Source organism: Schistocerca cancellata, chromosome 7 (assembly GCF_023864275.1).
Source record: "Schistocerca cancellata isolate TAMUIC-IGC-003103 chromosome 7, iqSchCanc2.1, whole genome shotgun sequence".
Classification (NCBI taxonomy): Eukaryota; Metazoa; Arthropoda; class Insecta; order Orthoptera; family Acrididae; genus Schistocerca; species Schistocerca cancellata.
The window spans coordinates 44,120,745-44,144,807 of NC_064632.1; the positions used below are offsets into that span (position 1 = coordinate 44,120,745).

Genomic DNA, 24,063 nt, shown 5'->3' on the forward strand with positions numbered 1-24,063 from the left:
GCTAGTGATACGAGGCCGTTGGGATCCAGCACGTCGTTCCGTATTACCCTCCTAGACCCACCGATTCCTTATTCTGCTAACAGTCATTGGATCTCGACCAACGCGAGCAGCAATGTTGCGATACGGTAAACCGCAATCGCGATAGGCTACAATCCGACCTTTATCAAAGTCGGAAACGTGATGGTACGCATTTCTCCTCCTTACACGAGGCATCAAAACAACGTTTCACCAGGCAACGCCGGTCAACTGCTATTTGTGTATGAGAAATCGATTGGAAACCTAATCTTTTGCATATCACAGCATTTTCTTCCTATCGGTTAAATTTCGTGTCTGTAGCACATCTTCGTGGTGTAGCAATTTTAATGGCCAATAGTGTATATTCCCGAGTATTTATGTTGTACCAGTATTCTAAAGTATAAGAAGCAGACAAAAATACGAAAACATCAAAAACACGTTACCATTACTTCGGCTATTCTGATTACAGAAGCGCCCACCATACCATCACCAAGAATTTACCGACCTTCGAAGTCACTTAGCTGCGACATAAAGCTCTCACAACTACACAGAACACTATGTTGACCACGACTACCACGTCCAACTTATATAGGACAATGTACAGGTGCCGTTCGCTCTAAGAAACAACAACGGAACCTGCAGTCTTGGCTACCATTTGCGATTGTAGGTTGAAAATTATTGAACTACATAAAACAAAATCGTCATAGCCTCTGAATGGTTTGCGTTAGGTCGTTCAAACTGCACGGTTGGCCGCGGGGCATGATGGGAATTAGTACGCGTGTGCATGGTTTGTTTAGAGACCAAGCCCACTTTTATTTGGATGGGTTCGTCAATAAACAAAATTGGCGCATTTCAGTGACTGCGAACTCGCATGGGTGACTGTGTGGTGCGCTATGTTCAGTCACGGAATAATCGGTGCGGTATTTCTTGATGGCAAGGAGGCTACCGAACGGTACGTGAAAGTCTTGGAAGATGATTTCATCCCTATTAGCCAGAGCGTCCCTGGTTTCGACAAGATGCGGTTCATGCAGGACGGAGCTCCATGAAGCAGGAGAGTGCATAGCGTCCTGGAAGAGCACTTTGGGGACCGCATTCTGGTTCTAGGGTTCCGAGAGGCCACTGACATGGGCCTCGATTGGCTGCCACGTTCTCCGGTCTGAACACATGCGACTCCTTTTTGTGGAGCTATATTAAAGACAAGGTGTACAGCAATAACCCCAAATCCTTTTTCTGAGCTGAAAACAACCACTCAGGAGGTCATCAACAGCACCGATTTGCCGACACCTCAGCAGGTCAGACAGAATTTCGCTATTTATCTGCGCCATATGACCATCAACGATGGTAAGCATATCGACCATGTCACGACCTAAATCCGAATATGTGTAGTGACGTTTACATGTTGAGTATAGCGTGTGCACGCCGTAATTTGTAACTAATTTACGTTTTTTTTTTTTTTTTTCATGCAGTTCAATAACTGTCACTCTGTACTTACGTTCAAACATGCATTTCTAGCGGTGTTTCCTTAGTTTAGTCCAACGCCTGTACATCTCACGTAGGTATCATGAATATAAGATCAGTGCACGTACAGAGACATGTAGACATCAATTTTCCTCACGGTCAATACCTGAAAAGAATGGGACAGAAAATCGGTAATAGTGGTAGGCTATGCTCCCGGCGATAAACTGCACTGTCGCTTTGCGCACTGTATATGTAGATGTAGATAGGTTCCTTAGGAACACAAAAACATGCTAGTCTATATGAAAATTGGATCCAAAAAACCGTGACATCACACTATTTCATTCCGTTATCTGTATCTGATGAAGCCGGCCGGAGTAGCCGTGCGGTTCTAGGCGCTACGGTCTGGAACCGAGCGACCGCTGCGGTCCCAGGTTCGAATCCTGCCTCGGGCATGGATGTGTGTGATGTCCTTAGGTTAGTTGGTTTAATTAGTTGTAAGTTCTAGGCGACTGATGACCTGAGAAGTTAAGTCGCATAGTGCTCAGAGCCATTTTTTGTACCTGATGAAGTGCTTTGGTAGTTCAGTTTCACAAACATGTGGTTTTTCCATTGCAGTGAAGGTCCTTCAGTAATCAACAGAAACCCAATGTGTGGTAGAACATTGGCGAATAAAATACGTGTTTAGACATTAAGCGGTATGTCTTTAATCTCTTCATTTATTCCACCTTCATGGGTAGGCAAAACCAGCCACAGTCGCTACAGCGAAATTTAAAACTAGCTGCTGAATGATCATTGCCTGATAGGGTCTAGTCACTTTTTGCTGTGATGAAAGTCTTCTCTGCTAATGCACAGTCTCTGTTATTTAGGCAATGGGCTCTTATTTAGAACGACAGGCATCAAATACATGTTCGGCCAATAAGATTAGGGTTTTCTGCGATTGCCCAAAATAGCTTATCGCTAATCAAGCTCATAATTAGTTACTCCGTCTTCTTTCGACAAAATTTATGACCCATCTCTAATGATAATGACATCGACGAGACGTTAAACATAATCCTTTTTGTTTCTTTGTGCTTGTGTGTGCGTGTAAATAAAAATCAGCTATATTTCAGGTGCCATTATAGGTGGGTCTGTAAGACGGTTTTTGGTCGGACAATGCTAAGGTATTCTACTTCTTATGGCAGTATACATAATAAAGTCGTTGGAAACAGTTTTCTGTTGCTTTACATTTTTCAGATATTTCATTTAATACATTCTTATTCAGCATCTGCGTACCTTTTGTACCTTAGAACGCGACAGAATCGACGTACGATTCGTTCTGTTTCACATGAAGTTTCTTCGCTTGCTCGCAAAGCCTCTGACGATACCAATGGGTCTACGCAATAGTTCGTAACGAAATTAATCAAATACTTCCTTCCACGAAATTCGCCAGAATGCGTTTTTGTTCATTTGTTGACCCAGGGCCTGAAGCTCGGTCTGTCGCTACTAACACGACTGACTTGTCTATAAATTTTTCCAACTATTTTCTGTGTTCAACATGGCAGTACTGTAGAGTATAGACTACCAAAACTACGACAGTTTTTTGTGTCTCTTATTTTCCTACAGGCTGAAGAGCTGTGTAGCCTGATTGTTTTTACAGTCCCAAAACTTCCATCGGTTTATTTTTTTATTTATCGATAGTAAGACTGTCGATAATAAGACTTAATAAGACTGACGATTGAGATGAGTTGGAACTCGCTCCTTTGATAGCTTTGTACGGAGTTTTAGATCATGAACGTAAATAATTATTATACACTCCTGGAAACTGAAATAAGAACACCGTGAATTCATTGTCCCAGGAAGGGGAAACTTTATTGACACATTCCTGGGGTCAGATACATCACATGATCACACTGACAGAACCACAGGCACATAGACACAGGCAACAGAGCATGCACAATGTCGGCACTAGTACAGTGTATATCCACCTTTCGCAGCAATGCAGGCTGCTATTCTCCCATGGAGACGATCGTAGAGATGCTGTATGTAGTCCTGTGGAACGGCTTGCCATGCCATTTCCACCTGGCGTCTCAGTTGGACCAGCGTTCGTGCTGGACGTGCAGACCGCGTGAGACGACGCTTCATCCAGTCCCAAACATGCTCAATGGGGGACAGATCCGGAGATCTTGCTGGCCAGGGTAGTTGACTTACACCTTCTAGAGCACGTTGGGTGGCACGGGATACATGCGGACGTGCATTGTCCTGTTGGAACAGCAAGTTCCCTTGCCGGTCTAGGAATGGTAGAACGATGGGTTCGATGACGGTTTGGATGTACCGTGCACTATTCAGTGTCCCCTCGACGATCACCAGTGGTGTACGGCCAGTGTTGGAGGTCGCTCCCCACACCATGATGCCGGGTGTTGGCCCTGTGTGCCTCGGTCGTATGCAGTCCTGATTGTGGCGCTCACCTGCACGGCGCCAAACACGCATACGACCATCATTGGCACCAAGGCAGAAGCGACTCTCATCGCTGAAGACGACACGTCTCCATTCGTCCCTCCATTCACGCCTGTCGCGACACCACTGGAGGCGGGCTGCACGATGTTGGGGCGTGAGCGGAAGACGGCCTAACGCTGTGCGGGACCGTAGCCCAGCTTCATGGAGACGGTTGCGAATGGTCCTCGCCGATACCCCAGGACCAACAGTGTCCCTAATTTGCTGGGAAGTGGCGGTGCGGTCCCCTACGGCACTGCGTAGGATCCTACGGTCTTGGCGTGCATCCGTGCGTCGCTGCGGTCCGGTCCCAGGTCGACGGGCACGTGCACCTTCCGCCGACCACTGGCGACAACATCGATGTACTGTGGAGACCTCACGCCCCACGTGTTGAGCAATTCGGCGGTACGTCCACCCGGCCTCCCGCATGCCCACTATACGCCCTCGCTCAAAGTCCGTCAACTGCACATACGGTTCACGTCCACGCTGTCGCGGCATGCTACCAGTGTTAAAGACTGCGATGGAGCTCCGTATGCCACGGCAAACTGGCTGACACTGACGGCGGCGGTGCACAATTGCTGCGCAGCTAGCGCCATTCGACGGCCAACACCGCGGTTCCTGGTGTGTCCGCTGTGCCGTGCGTGTGATCATTGCTTGTACAGCCCTCTCGCAGTGTCCGGAGCAAGTATGGTGGGTCTGACACACCGGTGTCAATGTGTTCTTTTTTCCATTTCCAGGAGTGTATTTATTCACTTGAAAGGTAAAATTTTATATTCCCCCGCCAATCATTGCTATCAGAAATATCAGTTTTTCCACTACTCCAAAACACGTACATTTCATCCTTTTATTGGTCTTATTTTCTGGTTGTGGTCATAGCAATTGCCGCCAGACTTACAATTTTAATATTCATTTGCCAGTTTAATGGCGTTGTCTATTCTTTTGTCAGCATTAATTATTGAATACACCTCTCTTGATAGTACAGTGGTGTCATCCGCAATGTACTGGGTGACAATTATTGAACTACATGGGAAAAAACGTAAATTAGTTAAAAACTGCTTCGTGCACACACTTTATTCAACATTTAAATGTCACTACAGATATTCGGATTTAGGTTATGACATGTTCAATGTGCTTGCCATCATTGGCGATGATACGGCGCAAACGAATAGGGACATTCTGCATGACCCGCCGAAGTGTCGGAAAATCGATGTTGTGGATGACCTGCTGAACGGCTATTTTCAGCTCAGGAATGGTTTTGTGGTTATTGCTGTGCACCTTCTCTTTAATATGTTGTTGTTGTGGTCTTCAGTCCAGAGACTGGGTTGATGCAGCTCTCCATGCTACTCTATCCTGTGCAAGCTTCTTCATCTCCCAGTACCTACTGCAACCTACATCCTTCTGAATCTGCTTAGTGTATTCATCTCTTGGTCTCCCCCTACGATTTTTACCCTCCACGCTGCCCTCCAATACTAAATTGGTGATCCCTTGATGCCTCAGAACATGTCCTACCAACCGATCCCTTCTTCTGGTCAAGTTGTGCCACAAACTTCTCTTCTCCCCAATCCTATTCAATACTTCCTCATTAGTTATGTGATCTACCCATCTAATCTTCAGCATTCTTCTGTAGCACCACATTTCGAAAGCTTCTATTCTCTTCTTGTCCAAACTATTTACTGTCCATGTTTCACTTCCATACGTGGCTACACTCCATACAAATACTTTCAGAAATGACTTCCTGACACTTAAATCTATACTCGATGTTAACAAATTTCTCTTCTTCAGAAACGCTTTCCTTGCCATTGCCAGTCTACATTTTATATCCTCTCTACTTCGACCATCATCAGTTATTTTGCTCCCCAAATAGCAAAACTCCTTTACTACTTTAAGTGTCTCATTTCCTAATCCAATTCCCTCAACATCACCCGACTTAATTCGACTACATTCCATTATCCTCGTTTTGCTTTTGTTGATGTTCATCTTATATCCTCCCTTCAAGACACCTCTTTAATATAACCAAACATGGGAAAAAACTCTTTAATATAACCAAACGAAAAGGAGTCGCATGTGTTCAGATCCGGAGAATATGGCGGCCAATCGAGGGCCATGCCCGTGGTCTCTGGGTATCCGAGAGCCAGAACGCGGTCCCCAAAGTGCTCCTCCACGACATCGAAGACTCTCCTGCTTCGTTATGGTCGATCTCCGTCTTGCATGAACCACACCTTATCAAAACCAGGGTCGCTTTGGAGAATGGGGATGAAATCATCTTTCAAAACCTTTCGGTAGTCACCTTGCCATCAAGGAATGTCGCACCGATTATTCCGTGACTGGACACTGCACACCACACGGTCACCCGTTGAGGGTGAAGAGAATTCTCGATCGTGAAATGCGGATTCTCAGTCCCGAAAAGCGCTAATTTTGGTTACTGACGAACCCATCCAAATGAAAGTGGGCTTCGTTGCTAAACCAAACCACGTGTATGCGCATACTAATTCCCATCATGCCCCACGGCCAACCGTACAGTTTGAACGTCCTAACGCAAACCGTTCAGAAGTTATGACGATTTTATTTGACAGAGTTCAATAATTGTCACCTTGTATATCACACTGAACCCTCTTTCGTAACGACCGAATCAAAACACGGGTGGTCTAATACCGAAATGGTCAGGCTGTTCAACGGCGAGAAAAAGGAGAGAATTCGAAAACTTTACATTTTCAAAAGTTAGCGCACATTCAGTACTCTGACAAATGCCTGTCACGAATAACTGACAAAATTACTTTAATCCTTTTGCTATAGATTTATAAATCTCTCTGATCGGTGCCTTACTTTTCGTAACCATTTGTGCTATGATAAAATTCTTATACCATTAAGTGTTTACAAGGAGTTTCTGAAGAAGAGAAATTTGTTAACATCGAGTATAGATTTAAGTGTCAGAAAGTCGTTTCTGAAAGTATTTGTATGGAGTGTAGCCATGTATGGAAGTGAAACATGGACGGTAAATAGTTTGGACAAGAAGAGAATAGAAGCTTTCGAAATGTGGTGCTACAGAAGAATGCTGAAGATTAGATGGGTAGATCACATAACTAATGAGGAAGTATTGAATAGAATTGGGGAGAAGAGAAGTTTGTGGCACAACTTGACCAGAAGAAGGGATGAAGGGTAGGACATGTTCTGAGGCATCAAGGGATCACCAATTTAGTATTGGAGGGCAGCGTGGAGGGTAACAATCGTAGGGGGAGACCAAGAGATGACTACACTAAGCAGATTCAGAAGGATGTAGGTTGCAGTAGGTACTGGGAGATGAAGAAGCTTACACAGGATAGAGTAGCATGGAGAGCTGCATCAAGCCAGTCTCAGGACTGAAGACCATAACAACAACAACTCCTTCATGTTACTTTTCTCACACTACACACTGAACACAATTTTCAGTCGTGTACATCAGTTAGGAAAAAGTCTCACGAATATACACCTTTTTTCTCCTTCACCCATAACAGAACTTGTTGCGACCGATGTCAATACTGATATCAGTTACGCTGCTGCGTGTAATGGCATAGCATGTTTAGTACTCTAAATATAACATTTTCTCACTGCTCACGTTTGATGGGTTTTCTTGCGTAACAGATGGTCCAGAGAGCAGAGTTACACTTCGAAACGACCTTTTATTCCTAGCTACACAGCAACAAAAGTGTTTGGATATACATGACACGCAGTATTTCACTTGGATTCCTCACAGAAAAGCCACTACAGTAAAATGATTTAAGACTATCTCATAAGGAAGTCGTTTCTATGGCAGTTTTTATCGCCGCCACTACATTAAAGCGGAAACTATATCGCCGTGGCGCGTTTGCGGCGTCTTAGCCCCTCGTAAGGGTGATTAACGTCCCTAACAGTGCAGTCTGTCGTTTACTACCCTGTTCTAGTACCGAATAGTACAACGGTTTTTGTGCCGTTCTTTCTACGCGATCCACCGTTAACGTTAATTAGCTGCTTCTACGTGAAGTAGCAATTAGCTTATTGCCAATAGAGTGATTTTTTCTGGCCTTTTCCATACTGACTGCAAAAAAACTGAAACCTTTGCAGTTAATAGTGAACGACTGCGAAGAGAATACTTTGCTTCAACCTGGTTCTTCAGACGAGACACTCGTAACATTCTTCAGCGCTAGAACCTTCTACTACGCCTTGCAGTAAATTTTTAACGTCGCTGCACCGTCTCACAGAGAACAAACGGGACTATCAACATTAGTTGGTGTTTGACAGCTACAGGGCTCCACTGATCCTGTAGGCAATAGCCAAGGCAGCAGTTCTGGAATTGTCGGTTGCGACTGCGTTGCCACTTCCGCTACGAAATGCATTGTGCCTGCTGTAGCAGACTATTGCCCTGAAGAAGGCAGTGCTCGTAATTGTCGAAAGCTCGAGGTTTTACTTGGAACTGAGGCAGCAAGAAGTCCGAAAACATTTTATACCTGATTTTTTATATTCTTAGAAACGCTATAAAGATCTAAACCGCATGTGAATTTCAGAATTTGCATGAGTTTTTTGTAGGAGATACTTTAAATCTCACACATATGTGATATGGCACATTGGTAAGATCCACTGCAGAGAAGGGTATTTGCATAATCAACAAGTAAAAATAAATTTCTGCGATTTCGATATAGGCCAAATTAAAATAAAAAACATATTTTTAGCATGCACAGAGGAATTATAGAGATCGAAACTACTGCGAATTTTAGATTTTTTGCGGATTTTTGTAGGCCCTAGAAATTTTCAATAGCTGCGGACGTCAAAGCGATGTGGCGGCAGCCTATGGACAGTACATAGCTTTGTATCTTAAATGTGGGATGCTAAATAATTTACGTCAAACGATATAGTGTTTCTCAACCTTCAGTTGAGTACTTAAGCTGTGGTGAGTTTCAACCAAATACGCCAACCTAATGGTAGTGTACGATCAGTTTAACAATGCCTCAGATCTGTGTACCAACAAACGTATTCATACAGTGGTGGTCATCGTCTAGGTAGGACTAACCTAAGGATATCACACACGTCCATGCCGAGGCAGGATTCGAACCTGCGACAGTAGCGGTCGCGCGGTTCCAGACTGAAGCGCCTAGAACCGCTCGACCACACCGGCCGGCGAGGTAGGACTCATTTGAGTCCTCACACATATGCCCTGTTGAAAATATTCTTGCAGGTCGTTTTGCATGAGGCTACTGTGATGTTTCACAGCTTATAAGCATACGGCGGAGCACAAAACGATGTATGTAGTAAATTGTCCAATGGTTGTCAATATGTTGATCGAGTGTCAGAAACTTCGCACAGCGCAAAAAAGACACGATTAAAGGTCGAAATGCAAAGGCACACTAATACGCTACGACAAAGAGTCACTTATTAATGCCAACAGTCTCGTTTCTTTTCTGTCGATATGTCATGTGCGCTGACCTCCAAGAAAACGAGCAGCTAATAACAATAGCGCCAGTTCGTAGAGGTGACCTGTAGTATATATGCAAAGAATGCATCGGTAAGAGAGTAAAAAAACGAAGTTATTGAAAGATCTACTTTTTTGCTTCAGAAGGAGGTAAAGGTAATAGGCATCGTTGACCTGGTGATAACCGGTATTAATCTCCTTGTCCACATCGGAAATTAGTAGTAGTCTTCTTGTCTCTGTCGGTAAATTCGTAGCATGATGCGGTGGTATCACTTCGCAAACTGATTACAAAATATTGGACACACGTGTTAAGGCCATACTTCCACGATCTCTGAACGCACGCACACAAATAAAAATCATTTTATGCGATGAGAGAAAACGGTATACCCGTGATGTCACAGGATATGTGCATATTCGTGTGGAGCGGTCCTCCGATTGAACCACCCTATAGACCTGCAAGTTCAAACGTGCCACTGCTTCTTCTCCATATATATATCACAAACGTATAAGTAAGGTGAGGACGGCTAATGAAATAGGGCCGGTTGCGTCTTTTAAATCGCCCCTACTTTTTTGCCGCACGTGCGCGCGCTCCTATTGGAGCCACTGTGTTTCATTCTTGCGACAAATAAATCGCGCGACGGAAAATCGCCAGTGCGCGCCTAGCCTTAAACTGGCTTTTCGTTTCGTACTCCACTCCACGTACCTGATAATCCTGCGGCGGTCGTACTGTTCTCCTCCACACTGCTGCTGGCTTGCCTGAAATTATCTATCTAAACATGCAAGCAAGTTAGGGGAGCCACTCAATGTCAAAGCACAATACTGTTCTACGTCTGGTATCAACAACTAAATTCTGAGACGATAAGAAATCACAGGTTACACCGTTTACACTCTAAATCGTAAATGTTTATCCCAATTAACAATCTTGATGATTATCTGTCCATAATATCACTTGAACGAGCGTACGCGTAACCGACACGACGCGGGTGATTGTTGATGATGCGGAAGCCGAATGATCGCACGAAAGTTCTTACGCTCGTCACGCATACTCAGCTATTTGGTAGCAGTCCTCCTTGACACTAGTAGTAGATTTTAACACTGTTCACAAAAGTTAAGTTTCACAGTTCTCAGCTGTACGAGCGTGCGCGTAACCGTCGCGACGCGGCTGATTGTTGATGATGCGGAACGCGATGATCGAACGCACATTCTCACGCTCGCTACAAGACACTGGCACTTAACTGCTCTCTTTTGTGGTGAATACTTTTACTGCTTCACATTAGTTCATTCTTGGGGACCGAACACGGCGCGGATGATTGATGAACGGTGCGACGCGCAACGAGAGGATACACAAATACGTTATCAGCAGCACTGCACGTTTTTAAATTACTTCTTGACGCACTTTCCTCTGAATCATTTGCTTATTTTGTCACTTTACTGTAATAGCGCTTGTGGCAACACTTCCGTACTAACAATGCCTCTCACATGCAGAGCTACACACTACCCAACATAACAGTTCCGTGTCCCGCGCTCGACTCTCTACAGACGCGGCTGCCCGCAAAGATACTCCACAACTAAGCCAGCGATATGACAATACGCTTACACAACATCGTCCACAGCGCCTCTCCTGGGCTTGTGACCATATCGCATACTGAAAAAACAGTGGCCTAATCATAAAAGTCCCGATTTCAGTTTGTAAGCGCTGATGGTAGGATTCAAGTGTGGTGCAGACCTCACGTAGGCATCAAGGCACTGTGGAAGCGACTGATGGCTCCTTAATTGTGTGACTGTGTTTACACGGTATTGAATGTGTCCGCTGGTCCAGCTGAATCGATCAAAGACTGGAAGTGGTTATGTTCAGTTACCTGAAGATAAATTTTTTCCCAAACAGCGACAGAATTGTTATGGATGACAATGTGACCTGTCACTGGACCATAATAGTTCGCCATTTGTTCTGGACATTTGGAGCGAATGATCTGGCCCATCCAGATCGCCCGACATGATTCCCATAAAACATTTATGGGACATAATCGAGGGGTCAGTTCGTGGTCAAAATGTTGCATCGGCAACACTTTTAATCGTTCTCGTCATCTTTTTACTTTGCCTGCATGGCATATGGGGGATACTGTCCTACATTTTAGAGACACAGTGCGGTTTCTAGGCCTAATTTTTGACTCCAGGTTGTCATGGCTGCCACACCTACGTGACTTGAAAGCCAGAACGCTGAAGGCACTGAACATTCTCAAGTGCCTCAGCCACAGGTCTTGGGGCGCGGACAGGGCGCGTCTCCTTCCGTTTTATGGAGCTTTTGTGCGTTCACGGCTGGACTATGGCTGCACAGTATATGGGTCAGCGAGGCCATCTTATTTGCGGATCCTTGATGCTGTTCACCATGCTGGGATCCGACTGGCCACGGGTGCTTATCAGACCAGTCCCGTATCCAGCCTCTGTGCTGAGTCTGGGGAACCGCCACTTACCATCCGGCGGCAGCTCCTGCTGGTGCGCCAGGCTTGTAAGTTTCTTGCAGCTCCCAGCTCGCCTGCTCACCGTCTTGTTGCCCATCCACCTCTGGACCGCCTTTTTTCCCGCCGTCCCCAGGCTACGTTGCCGTTTGGGATTCGTGTGCAACGTGTACTAGAGTCCCTCGGTGTGGAGTCTGTACAACCCCAAATCCAAGGTTTTAACCGCCTGCCACCCTGGTTACTCAAGAGGCCCAGAGTGATTTTAGATTTATTGCAGTACAAGAGAGATTGCATTCCTGCCACCGTTTTTAGTGTAGCATTTTCTGCCATTTTATCTGAGCACCACGACTATGTAGCTGTTTTTACGGATGGGTCGAAACAAGGGGATTCTGTTGGTTGCTCAGTTGTTTTTCCATATCGTGTCCTCAAGGTCCGACTGCCTCAGACTTTTACTGTCTTTGATGCAGAATTGTCTGCGATCTTGCGGGCACTGGAGTACATGAGACATTCTTCCTCTCCTAAATTTCTTGTCTGTTCCGATTCACTCAGTGCCCTTCACTCATTGCAACGTTTGTATCCGGCAGACAAAATAGTCCAGACCATCCAGAATGCCCTCCTTCGACTACAGCGACTGGGGAAGGTTGTAGCTTTTTGCTGGGTTCCGGGGCATGTCGGCATTGCTGGGAATGAAACGGCAGATCTCGCAGCCAAGGAGGCGTGTCTCGATCCACAAGTATCTCAGTGTGCTATCCCCTTGCACGCACTCACCTCGCTGTTGAGCTCACGGGTCATGCGTCGGTGGGAGGATGAGTGGCTGGAAGTGACTGACAATAAGCTCCGTATAGTCAAGCCCACAACGCGTGTGTGGTGTACTTCCTTTCAGCCCCATCGACGAGACGAAGTTCTCCTCACTCGGCTTCGAATAGGCCACAGCCCTATGACGCATGGCTTCCTCCTCCGGCGAGAGGACCCTCCAATGTGTGGTGCTTGTGGCGTCCAGGTCACTGTGCGCCACGTTTTATTGGATTGCGTTTTATTTTCTGACCAGCGGGTCGCGGCTGACTTGCCAGCGGACCTGCCATCTCTTTTAGGCAACACTCGGACGAATGTGGTGAAAGTTTTAAAGTTCTGTGCCCTGTCAAATGTTTTTACAAAGATTTTAGGGAGAGGATTTTAATTTGCTCACTGTGTGACAAGCTCGCCCATATTTTATGTAAGTGGCCAGCCAATAACAATTTCCTGTGACATTTTTGTTGCCATGTTTCCCCTTTCCTTAGGATTTACTTTCTTATGTAGCATTTTCCTTCTTTTCCTGCTTTCTTTGAGTGTGCGCTTTAGTTTTCTTAGGTCTGTCCACATTCGTTTCCTTTAATGTGTGTCAGGGCGCTGATGACCTCGGTGTTGAGCGCCCATAAGCCCCAACACACCACCACCACCATCAAAATCATGGACGGCTGTAGAGGCAGCATGGCCCAATATTTCTGCAGGGGACTTAGAACGACTTGTTTAGTCCATGCCATCGTCGAGCTCCTGCACTACGCCAGACAGAAGGAGTTCAGACTCGGTATTGGGAGGTGTCCCACCACTTCTGTCACCGCAGTATGTTACAGTCTAGCATCACGTCGACGCTGATGTCATTATGGATCGAACACTACCCCACGTTGGACTTGGAATGGGGAAAGAGAATCCGCCGTCTCCTGTTTCGCCTTTATTAGTTTGTGGAAGCGACGGAAATCATAAATCTGGACAACCCGGATGCGAGTACATTGCCTCTTGACCATTGTGGGTATCGTAAGAGACGTCCAGCAGGTGCAGAAAACTGTAATTGCAGGTGATTCTGTTTTACAATTAATTTACGTCTGTTCCTGGGTATGTACCAATCTCCGCGTGTATGTCGCTGGCGGCTGATTGCCTTTGTAGTTGAGACTGTTAACGTCCGCCGGCAGTAACTGACAAGGGCCATAGGCTATCCCCAACGGTACTTCAGAGAGAATGCAATCACCTGCGCTGCGGGGTACTAGGAAGCCATTGGCACTTGCCAAGCCGGCGAGTGCGTCATAAAGCTGCCAGTGGTTCGTCCGGGATGGCCGCGGAGATCTCGTTCTGGCTCACCCGGCACCTGTTCCCTCTAATGGCGTCCTCACAGCTGGGTTCTCAGTTACGGACCGCGTGCATTTCAAGCACGCGCAGTGTGTGGTTTTGTATGAGAACACCAGGGGGATCCATAACATGTATGCTCTCTGGAAAGTACTCTAACTCTTCGGGTACCCAGAACACTGGCTCCGAAATGTTCTGATTTTTTTTCCATCAACAGCATTACATCGACCCATACCCTCCCCTGCTTGAGGAAGGGTAATTTCTTTGCAGAGGTAGTTCTCTTAAGACATCAGGTTGATATTTGGGCCCAACGTAGAAGACTGCTTCACTCTCATAAAAGATATATGAGATTTTTTTCCATTGCCTTATCTTGAAATCGGAAAGGGTAGTTATAGGCTTGGTTCAAATGGCTCTGAGCACTATGCGACTTAACTTCTGGGGTCATCAGTCGCCTAGAACTTAGAACTAATTAAACCTAACTAACCTAAGGACATCACACACATCCATGCCCGAGGCAGGATTCGAACCTGCGACCGTAGCGGTCGCTCGGCTCCAGACTGTAGCGCCTAGAACCGTACGACCACTCCGGTCGGCGTAGTTATAGGACTTTGTTCTTTTGAGCCAAGTACCCCAGCAGAGAGTGGGGCAAAGGGAATCCCAATTCCGAACGTTTTGAAATGGATCTTCATATAATGAAGACTTTCATGACCGGATGTCCTAGCTGTACGTGCTGTACGGCCACGGAACTTCCCCGTTCCGAACCTTTCGTCCAGAGCTGCGCAGGGTGTCTTCAGAGGCTCAGAGGCACTCCTTGTTCCGCACGTCTTGCCGACTGACAGGTCCCATGTCTGACAGCGCCACACATAATGGGTGAGTCAAAACGGACTTTATAACTGTAGAATGATACAGAAATGTATTGATATAACTTCAAGAATCTGTAGATGTGTCATTTTGTAGAAAACACCCTCAAGTTTCACATAAAAGTGTCCAGTATCGTTTTGGTTCGATGTGACTACAATTTGCGACGCAGCAATCATACCGCCTCACCTGTAATCAATTTCTCCCCACAGACGTTGCAGCAAATCGGACGTAATCTATGCAGCGTCAACGTAGATTCGATTTTTCAGGTCGAATAAATTGTTTGGTAGAGGTGGAACATACAAACAGTCTTTAATGAAATCCCATAGAAAGAAATGCAGTGGTGTTAAGTCTGGGAAGCGAGGTGGCCGTCCGATTGGCTCTGGAAAGCGATTATCGAGAAAACCGCGAACTTCCGTGAAGAAATGAGATGGTGCACCGTCTTGCTGGTAGTAAACCATCCAACCTCGGTCATCTTCATCAAACTGCGGCATTATAAATTTTTCAAGCATCTCTCCAGATACACAATACCGGTGGTAGTATTCTCCATAGAGAAGAAAGGGCCCAATATTTTCAGTTTGCTAAGGGCACAAGGCACATAAACTTGGGGCTGCCATGAGCGTGTTCCAGTGTTGTACGTGGATCTTCGTTGCCCATATTCTACAGTGGTGGGTGTTAACCACGTCACTGGTATGAATTTTTGACTCATCACTGAAGATTACTGTGTGCAGGAATGTCCCTTTGTCCTCTATCCGATGCAACATTTCCCCACAGAATTCCCCACGAGAAACGTTATCTGCATCACTAATTTCCTGTACCATTGTGAACGTATACGTAGTATTCGCCAGTGTATTGTGGAGTGCCAGTCTCCCGAGACGCACGTCGGATTGAGTTTTGTGGACTGCGGGCAAAGCTCTCCGTAACCCGTTCGACATAATCGTCAACACGCGGGCCAGCTGGTGACTTATCATGCCGCAGTGAACAATCCGTGCAACCAATTTTTTGTGCCAAGAGTAAATTGTAGTTCTGTTTAGAGGTTCTTTAGTGTATTCGTTACGAATTTTACACCGAACAGTTGTTGAAGAATTCGTAACACGAAACCAAAACACACAGCGAGCACCAACAGCACCGAGCCACCAATTCCTTTTCCAGTCATAAGTCTTGCAGCTTAACTGCAAATATCTGAACAACTAGTTTGCAATCTCGATATGACTATAAAAATGTTGTCAGTAGCTGCACCCATAATTACTATAACTCCCGTTAAAAATTTAATGAAGGAGAGTTAGATTATATCAAATGACAAGGGCCATGAGCATATCTGTATATTTGCCTTGAACATTTAAGTTAAATTGTGCATTGAAAGTTTTAATAACGCGTGTAACTTTTTCGTAAATGACGTAAAATCATGAGATGGAGCCCAGGTTGTCATGATTATTATTATAACCTTACTATAAATTCTCTCTGTACAGCATAAGCTTCGAAATATTAATCGCTGCAGAATCGGAAGGTGTGTTTTATATTACTTTTGAACGTCAGCTCCAGCCTCCACTTCTCAGAGTGGTTCGTGGTCCGTGAATGTCTATAAATTCTAAAGTACTTACTCAACTTGGACAAGACGAAACAAACCAACACAACCACGCTCGATAGCTAGACAAACGAGGGAGCTAACCAGCCAGACATCCATATTGCATGCACAGATGCATCAGACTATCAAGGATTTCGACACGATCAGCGACCGATTGCTGCGATTTCCCCCCACACGAGCGATCTACGAAGCGATCTACAGCCCATACGACGGATAGCTGCGACCCGTCACTCTTGTAATGTGCCCTTTGCACGTGATCAGCACAGGTAAGCCACGTCAGAGGTAAAACCTGTCTATCGATTGTTGTCTGTCAAAGATAAAACATATCTGGCGATTCCGTAGAGTAACCGTCCATACATCACTACGTTTCATGGCTTCTTCTCTTCTGTTTCAATTAACCTCCTGTTTATATATTTCAGTAGATTCTCTGTGTAGCCGTGGATACTAGTTCGTAATTTTGGTGTTGTTTACGGAAAACTTTACTTTATCATTTCCCGACCGATAGGCATGCTCTGTGATAGTTAGATTTTCTGTTTTCCCTAATCGGCAAATGCTTTTATGTCCCTTCAGTCGTGTATTCACGCTTTTCGTAGTAGTTGCAGTGTAGATCTTACTACGCGTAAACGGAATTTCGTATACACTGTGTGAGGAGAGCATTTATCCTTTAGAGATCGGAGTGCGTGACTTACTTTCTTTGCTGGCCTGAAAAGGTCTGAAATTATATTTGTCTAATATCTTTCCGATCTCACCAGTTACTTTTTAATGAAAGGGAGAGAAACTGTATTCTTCCATTGTTGTGTTTGATCCTTGTCCTTTGCCGCACTATTATTTGGTCGTAGAACGCTGGTTACTTTTGTTCCTGAATAGCCTTATTTGTCAAGCCTGCTTCAGATGTTATAATTCGGCTCCAGGTGTTGTGTCGTGCAAACTCTGGTGGCCCTACCGACAAGACTTTAAATGACACCCTCCTTTGGTTGTGGATGATGGTTGGAGTGTTTTTGTAAATCTTTGTCCGTAGGCATTATTTATTTCTGATAAGAAACCACGACACGGTTTATGGTGCATATTATAGTGTGAGTCCACGACGATGCACAACTAAGGTTAAAATAGGACTTACATTTTGGTTGTGGATCCTTATGGTCTCACATTTTAATATGTAACTGAAGATGGGACACATGTCCTGAAACCGGCTAGTGCTTTCCGTTTTAGAAATAATTTTTTTTTTACAACTGTAGAGGATTTTATCATGGACAATTAATAATAGCTGCGTTTGTCCCGTGGACAGAAACGCGTGACTGCAACATCCTCCGTATAACCCGGACTTTCACTGTGTGATTTTCACACCTTTGGCGACCTGATGAAAGACATGCATGGACGTCGGATTCTGTCGGACGAGGAAGTGCAAAAGTGGCAGACATCCCAACTATTGCGATTTGTTCGTAATTATCACGATTTATGGGCTAAAACTGCCGTCTTATTGGAACCAGTGTGAAAGTTACGGAATTCGGTATTTGATTTATTTTTAGTAGTTTGACAACAAAATGTTTTTCGTTGCATCATGTTGTGAATCAGTATTGTTCCAAAAATAACGCAATCCCTTTGACGATGTGTTTAACACAGATTATATAATACTATATGCACAAACAACAATGCCTCGTTAACTTCACTATTGTAGGTGCGTCAACTTGTAGCTATGATGATGATGTTTGGTTTGTGGGGCGCTCAACAGCGTGGTTATCAGCGCCCGTACAATTACCCAATCTTTGCTCAGTCCAATTGCGCCACTTTGCTGGATGATGATGAAATGATGAGGACAACACAAACACCCAGTCATCTCGAGGCAGGTGAAAATCCCTGACCCCGCCGGGAATCGAACCCGGGACCCCGTGCTCGGGAAGCGAGAACGCTACCGCGAGACCACTAGCGGCGGACAACTTGTAGCTATATTGTGATTTGGCATACTGATGTTCACGCTGCCATGTCACTGTCTAGTGTAAAGCAAGTAAGTAACATTTAAAGTAACTCATACACTTTTTTTAGTCTCCTTCGGGCCTAAATATTTACTTTTCAAGCGTTACAATTCGGCTTCAAATCGAAATTTTTGTAGTCAGTTTGTAAGGAAAAAAAAGTCGTTGGGGCAGGTCTCCGGACCCCATGTCCAACTGTCCTGTCCCGATCACTGACAGCTTGTTTCCAAACAGGGCACCGTGTGGTTGTAGATCAATCAGCGGCCTACGGCGTTCTGCAAGACAGGAATTAATCCTCCTGTATCCCATTAGGGGGGTTGGGTTCTTTGGGGGAAGAGACCAAACTGCGAGGTCATCGGTCTCATCGGATTAGGGAAGGACGGGGAAGGAAGTCAACCGTGCCCTTTCAGAGGAACCATCCCGGCATTTGCCTTGAGCGATTTAGGGAAATCACGGAAAACTAAATCAGGATGGCCGGACGCGGGATTGAACCGTCGTCCTCCCGAATGCGAGTCCAGTGTGCTTATCCCAGTAGGGCAAATGTCTCAGCGCGTTTGGTGGTCACTTTTGAATGGAACTATTGCATGGTCCGGTTGTGGCGGGTTTTCGGTTTCTATTTTACTGCCCCTTATACACTACACATGTCATACACTTTACTCTGGAAATACACAAACAGATCCTCCAACTCGACCTTACAATCTTCCGCCTCCAATTTCAGCACTTTTGCATTGACTGCCTTGCCTTACATTCGTCTGAACCCTTCCCTCTCCCTCCGCCCATCACCCGGACTCCTCTCTCTCTCTGCCTCCCTCCCTCTCTCTCTCTCTCTCTCTCTCTCTCTCTCTCTCACACACACACACACACACACACACACACACACACACACACACACACACAGAATGTCCAGATCATTAGTTGCCACAGTACCCGATTACTCACTCCCATAGTTACTTACAAGGGAACCTCCCCATCGCACCCCCCTCAGATTTAGTTATAAGTTGGCACAGTGGATAGGCCTTGAAAAACTGAACACAGATCAATCGAGAAAACAGGAAGAAGTTGTGTGGAACTACGAAAAAAATAAGCAAAATATACAAATTTAGTAGTCCATAGCGAAGATAGGCAACTTCAAGGATAGCTGTACCTCACGAGCGCCGTGGTCCTGTGGTTAGCGTGAGCAGCTGCGGATCGAGAGGTCCTTGGTTCAAGTCTGCCCTCGAGTGAAAAATTAAAATTTCTGGGAATGATTTTCACATCCACAAGAAAACCTAAATCGGGCAAGGTAGAAGAATGTTTTTACCCGTTCGCCAAGTGTACAAGTTAGGTGGGTCGACAACATATTCCTGTCATGTGACGCACATGCTGTCACCAGTGTCGTATAGAATATATCAGACGTGTTTTCCTGTGGAGGAATCGGTTGACCTATGACCTTGCGATCAAATGTTTTCGATTCCCATTGGAGAGGCACGTCCTTTCGTCTACTAATCGCACGGTTTTGCAGTGCGGTCGCAAAACACAGACACTAAAGTTATAATAATGAACAGAGACGTCAATTAACGAACGGACAGATCATAACTTTGCGAAAATAAAGAAAGTAAAATTTTCACTCGAAGGAAGACTTGAACCAAGCACCTCTCGTTCCGCAGCTGCTAACGCTAACCACAGGACCACGGCACACCTGAGCTTACGTTTTCCTCGATGTTGCCTATCTTGCGCATGGACTCCTCAGTTTGTATATTTTGCTTATGTTTTTCATAGTTCCACACAACTTCTTCCTGTTCTCTCGATGGATCTGTGTTCAGTTTTTCAAGGCCTATCCACTGTGCCAACTTATGACTAAATCTGAGGGGGGTGCGATGGCGAGGTTCCCTTGTTAGATGCATGTGAACTCGCCGGACGGGCGGCTGAGCGCCTTTACCTTTAACCCAAATGAATACAGAATCATTTACAGATATTTTTCTTTTGTTACGAGTATACAATGACAATGCAGAGGTAGACCATATAAGCAGATTTACCAAAGTCTTTATTTGCAAGTTCAGCCATGTGATAGGTACGGTAGGCAATAATGTCTCTGTCTACAAAACTTTCAAGTCCACCAACACTAGGTACTCCTGTACCTCCACGTACAATGGCAACAGTAAGCCAACCATTACCATGTGAAAATGTATCATTAAGATCAATACTGAAATTAAGTCTGCAACCACAGAAAACACACGGTCCGTCAACAAGTGGCTGGGCAGCAACACTCTTCACTGGTATGCGGTTCTTCTTGTCTCCAGCTGTTGTGGCAAATTCGATGTTCTCAATAGTTTTATAAATTGTCTGCTTAGAACGGCGTCTATATCGTCTCTTCTTCTTCTTCAGTAGCTCTACAGCCCTTGGTGAGCCTTGGCTTCTTCAACAATCTTCCTCCACACTTCTCGGTTATTTGCTGCTCTTTTCCACCCCCGGACTCCCATATTGCTGATATCCATTATTACCTCATCGATCCATCTTCTTCTAGGTCTCCCTTTTCGCCTAACTGAATGGATCATACCTTTCATCATTTTCTTTGGAATTCTATCCTCTGCCATTCTCTCCAAGTGTCCTAGCCATCGTATTCGCTGTGATTTCACAAATTTTACTATGTCCCTGCCTTGTATTAACTCTTGTAATTCGGCATTGTAGCGTATTCTCCAGCTTTCTTCCTCCCTTATTGGCCCATAGATTTTGCGTAGTATTTTCCGCTCAATGCTTCTTAGAGCACTTTTATCGTGTTCTGTCAACGTCCATACCTCTGAGCCGTATGTGATAACTGGGCGGACTTGGGAATTATATATTAGCAGTTTAGTTTTTCTTGTAACAAGGCTATTTTTGAAGAGCTGCATATTTGCAAAGTAAGCTCTGTTTCCTGCTTGTATTCTTTCCCTTATAGCCTTTCCAATACTGTTATCATTTGTTATTAGGGCTCCCAAGTAGTTAAAAGAGGACACTCCATTGAAGCATTTCCCATTGATGTTTAGGTTTTTAGGGGTTCTTCTGGCCTCAGATTGTGACATTACCATATATTTTGTTTTGTTTTCATTTACTATGAGGCCAATTTTTAAGGCTTCTGTTTCCATTGCCCGGTATGTTTCTAGGAGTGTATTGGTATTTCTTCCTACTATAGCAATGTCATCAGCGTATGCACATATCTGGCTAGTTTTCATAAATATGGTGCCTCTTTTGTTGATTTTATTTACTGCTCTATGCAGGGCTATGTTGAATAGGACAGTGGAGAGACTATCCCCTTGCTTCACACCTTTATTAAAGTCAAAGCTATCACTTGTTCTGCTAAGGACCTTTACTTTTGCTCTTGTCTCTGTCATTGTCATTCTGGTTAGTCTTATTAATTTAGCACATATACCAACTTCTTTCAGTACTCTATATAGTTCTTGCCGATTTACGCTGTCAAAGGCTTGTTTGAAATCGATGAATAAGAAATGCAGATCTATATCGTATTCATAGAACTTTTCCATCATTTGCCTGTCTGTAGGGCATCGAATTTGCCACAACAGCTGGAGACAAGAAGAACCGCATACCAGTGAAGAGTGTTGCTGCCCAGTTACTTGTCGACGGACCGTGTGTTTTCTGTGGTTGCAGACTTAATTTTAGTATTGATCTTAATGATACATTTTCACATGGTAATGGTTGGCTTACTGTAGCCATTGTACGTGGAGGTACAGGAGTACCTAGTGTTGGTGGACTTGAAAGTTTTGTAGACAGAGACATTATTGCCTACCGTACCTATCACATGGCTGAACTTGCAAATAAAGACTTTGGTAAATCTGCTTATGTGTCTACCTCTGCATTGTCATTGTATACTCGTAACAAAAGAAAAATATCTGTAAATGAGTCTGTATTCATTTGGGTTAAAGGTAAAGGAGTATGTGAATATGTAAAGTTTGTTGCTGAGACGCCGCCCCCGCTCGCGTTGCAGGACCGGCTGACGGGGCACGGGGCGATCGCGTCCATCGGCTCGGTGGCGGCGGGCACGGGCGGCTCGTCGCCGTTCAGCGCGTCGCACCACCACCATCACCACCACCACCACCGCGGCTCGGGGGCGGGCTCGGGCGGCGCCGGGGGCGGCGCGGGCGGCGCGGGCGGCGGCATGACGCCCACGTCGCACCACCACGCCGCCGCCGCCGCCGCCGCCTCCGACTTCCAGCCGCCCTACTTCCCGCCGCCGTTCCCGCCCCCGCCGCCCGTCTCGCACCACGGCCACCACGCGCAGGGCCACGGCTCTCCGGGCGCAGGTAAGTCGCCGCCTCCCGAACTCTCCTACCTTCTCCAGTATCTCGCTTCCAGAACCTTCTTTCCGCCGACCTTTCGTAGGGTGGCGCTCTTTGTGGTTACTAGCTTTCCCCGTATATTTGTAACACTGCGAGGTGCCGGGGCAAGCAGTGTATTTAACACTAAATTCTTCTGGAATCTCCATATGTAAATGATCCTCTAAGCCCCCCCCTATTCTAACTCCGACTTTTGCTGTTGCACATGGATTAAAAAATATACGCGAACTGACTGTAATCAACCCTGCAAGTGGAGTAGAAAAGAGTTTGGCACCTGCAATAATTTAATTTGATAAATAAGTTAAATAAACGAAGGTTTCATTAACGTGGTGAGAAATGATGGATTGCTCTACCGATTAACAGAATGAAAGTTCTGTCCAAAATAACAATATGATTTATTAAGACTAAACACAAAATAATAAACAAAATAATAAAAACATGAAACATTTATAATACATCAAATTGGCTCAAATTGGATACTCAAACAAACGCTATGAAGGTGAAGTTGTCCCTAAACTAGATTGTGAGGTTTAAGACGAAGTGGTATGTGGAGCCAATTCCTTGCCACTCAAATCGTAAGAGAGACACACAGCTAACCCAACATTAATTGCTGCTACTCAAGACAGAACAAAGTTAGAAAAAGACGAACAGGCGCGCTCTGCTGAGCTCTGATTATCACCTAGGAAAATCCCTATCTGCTGGTGCTGCGGACATACATTACCAAACTGTCTTCTTAACTGCCAGAACACGATCTGGCGTACCGGAGGCGATGGCTGGTTGCTTCGACGTCCTCGACCGAAGGGCGAGAGCCAACTACCTAGAGCACCCGTACAGGCCGAACACACAACATTCCCGCCCCCACAACAGTGGCCGTGGTTAAACGTTCCAATCAGCAACTCAAAAACCGGCGGAAAATTCCACTCTATTGCCGGAGCACTACCATTCCACCAATGGAGATTCTTGGCGCCAATTTCTGTGCTCATTTTGCTACGTCACAGAGCTATGCCCTGAGCAAGCCGCAGAAAGCGCGGGAATTTTCCCGCCACAACTGCCTGGGTACACAAGTCATTCCCACGCCTCGCTGGTAGCCCGCCAGAAAGTGTTTTCGCTAAGTTTCTGCGAAGTAACGGAACCTCTAGCCCCGCCGCTACTTCAGACCCCTCCGGGCGTGTCTTTTGACAATGTCGGCGTCTGCAAAGCGTTCACTCGACTTCCTCACACCCGTCGGCTTAACGCTTTCCAGATCAGCAGAGCCCGCCTGTCACCGGACCACCCGGGTGACGAGAGACGCTGCGTGGGAAGTCCGCGTGTGAAGGAATAGCGACTTTTCACTGCATGCAATCAGAGAGGAAAATCGTAAGATAGAAATATGAGAGGGGGCTCATGCCACCTCTCAACACGTATCCTGCCCCACATTTTCGTTGCGCATCCT

At 45.5% G+C, this 24,063-nt stretch overlaps 1 protein-coding gene across 1 annotated transcript in view; it reads left to right on the forward strand.

Moving 5' to 3' along the window:
- Nucleotides 1–23,368, forward strand: part of LOC126092635 (transcription factor MafA-like) — a 205,276-nt gene extending 181,908 nt beyond the window's left edge. Inside the window, exons 2-3 of the mRNA XM_049908358.1 lie at nt 22,283–22,495; nt 23,315–23,368. Of these exons, the coding sequence (XP_049764315.1) occupies nt 22,283–22,495; nt 23,315–23,368 (267 nt within the window). The remainder of the gene's footprint in view (nt 1–22,282; nt 22,496–23,314) is intronic.
- Nucleotides 23,369–24,063: the final 695 nt, after the last annotated feature.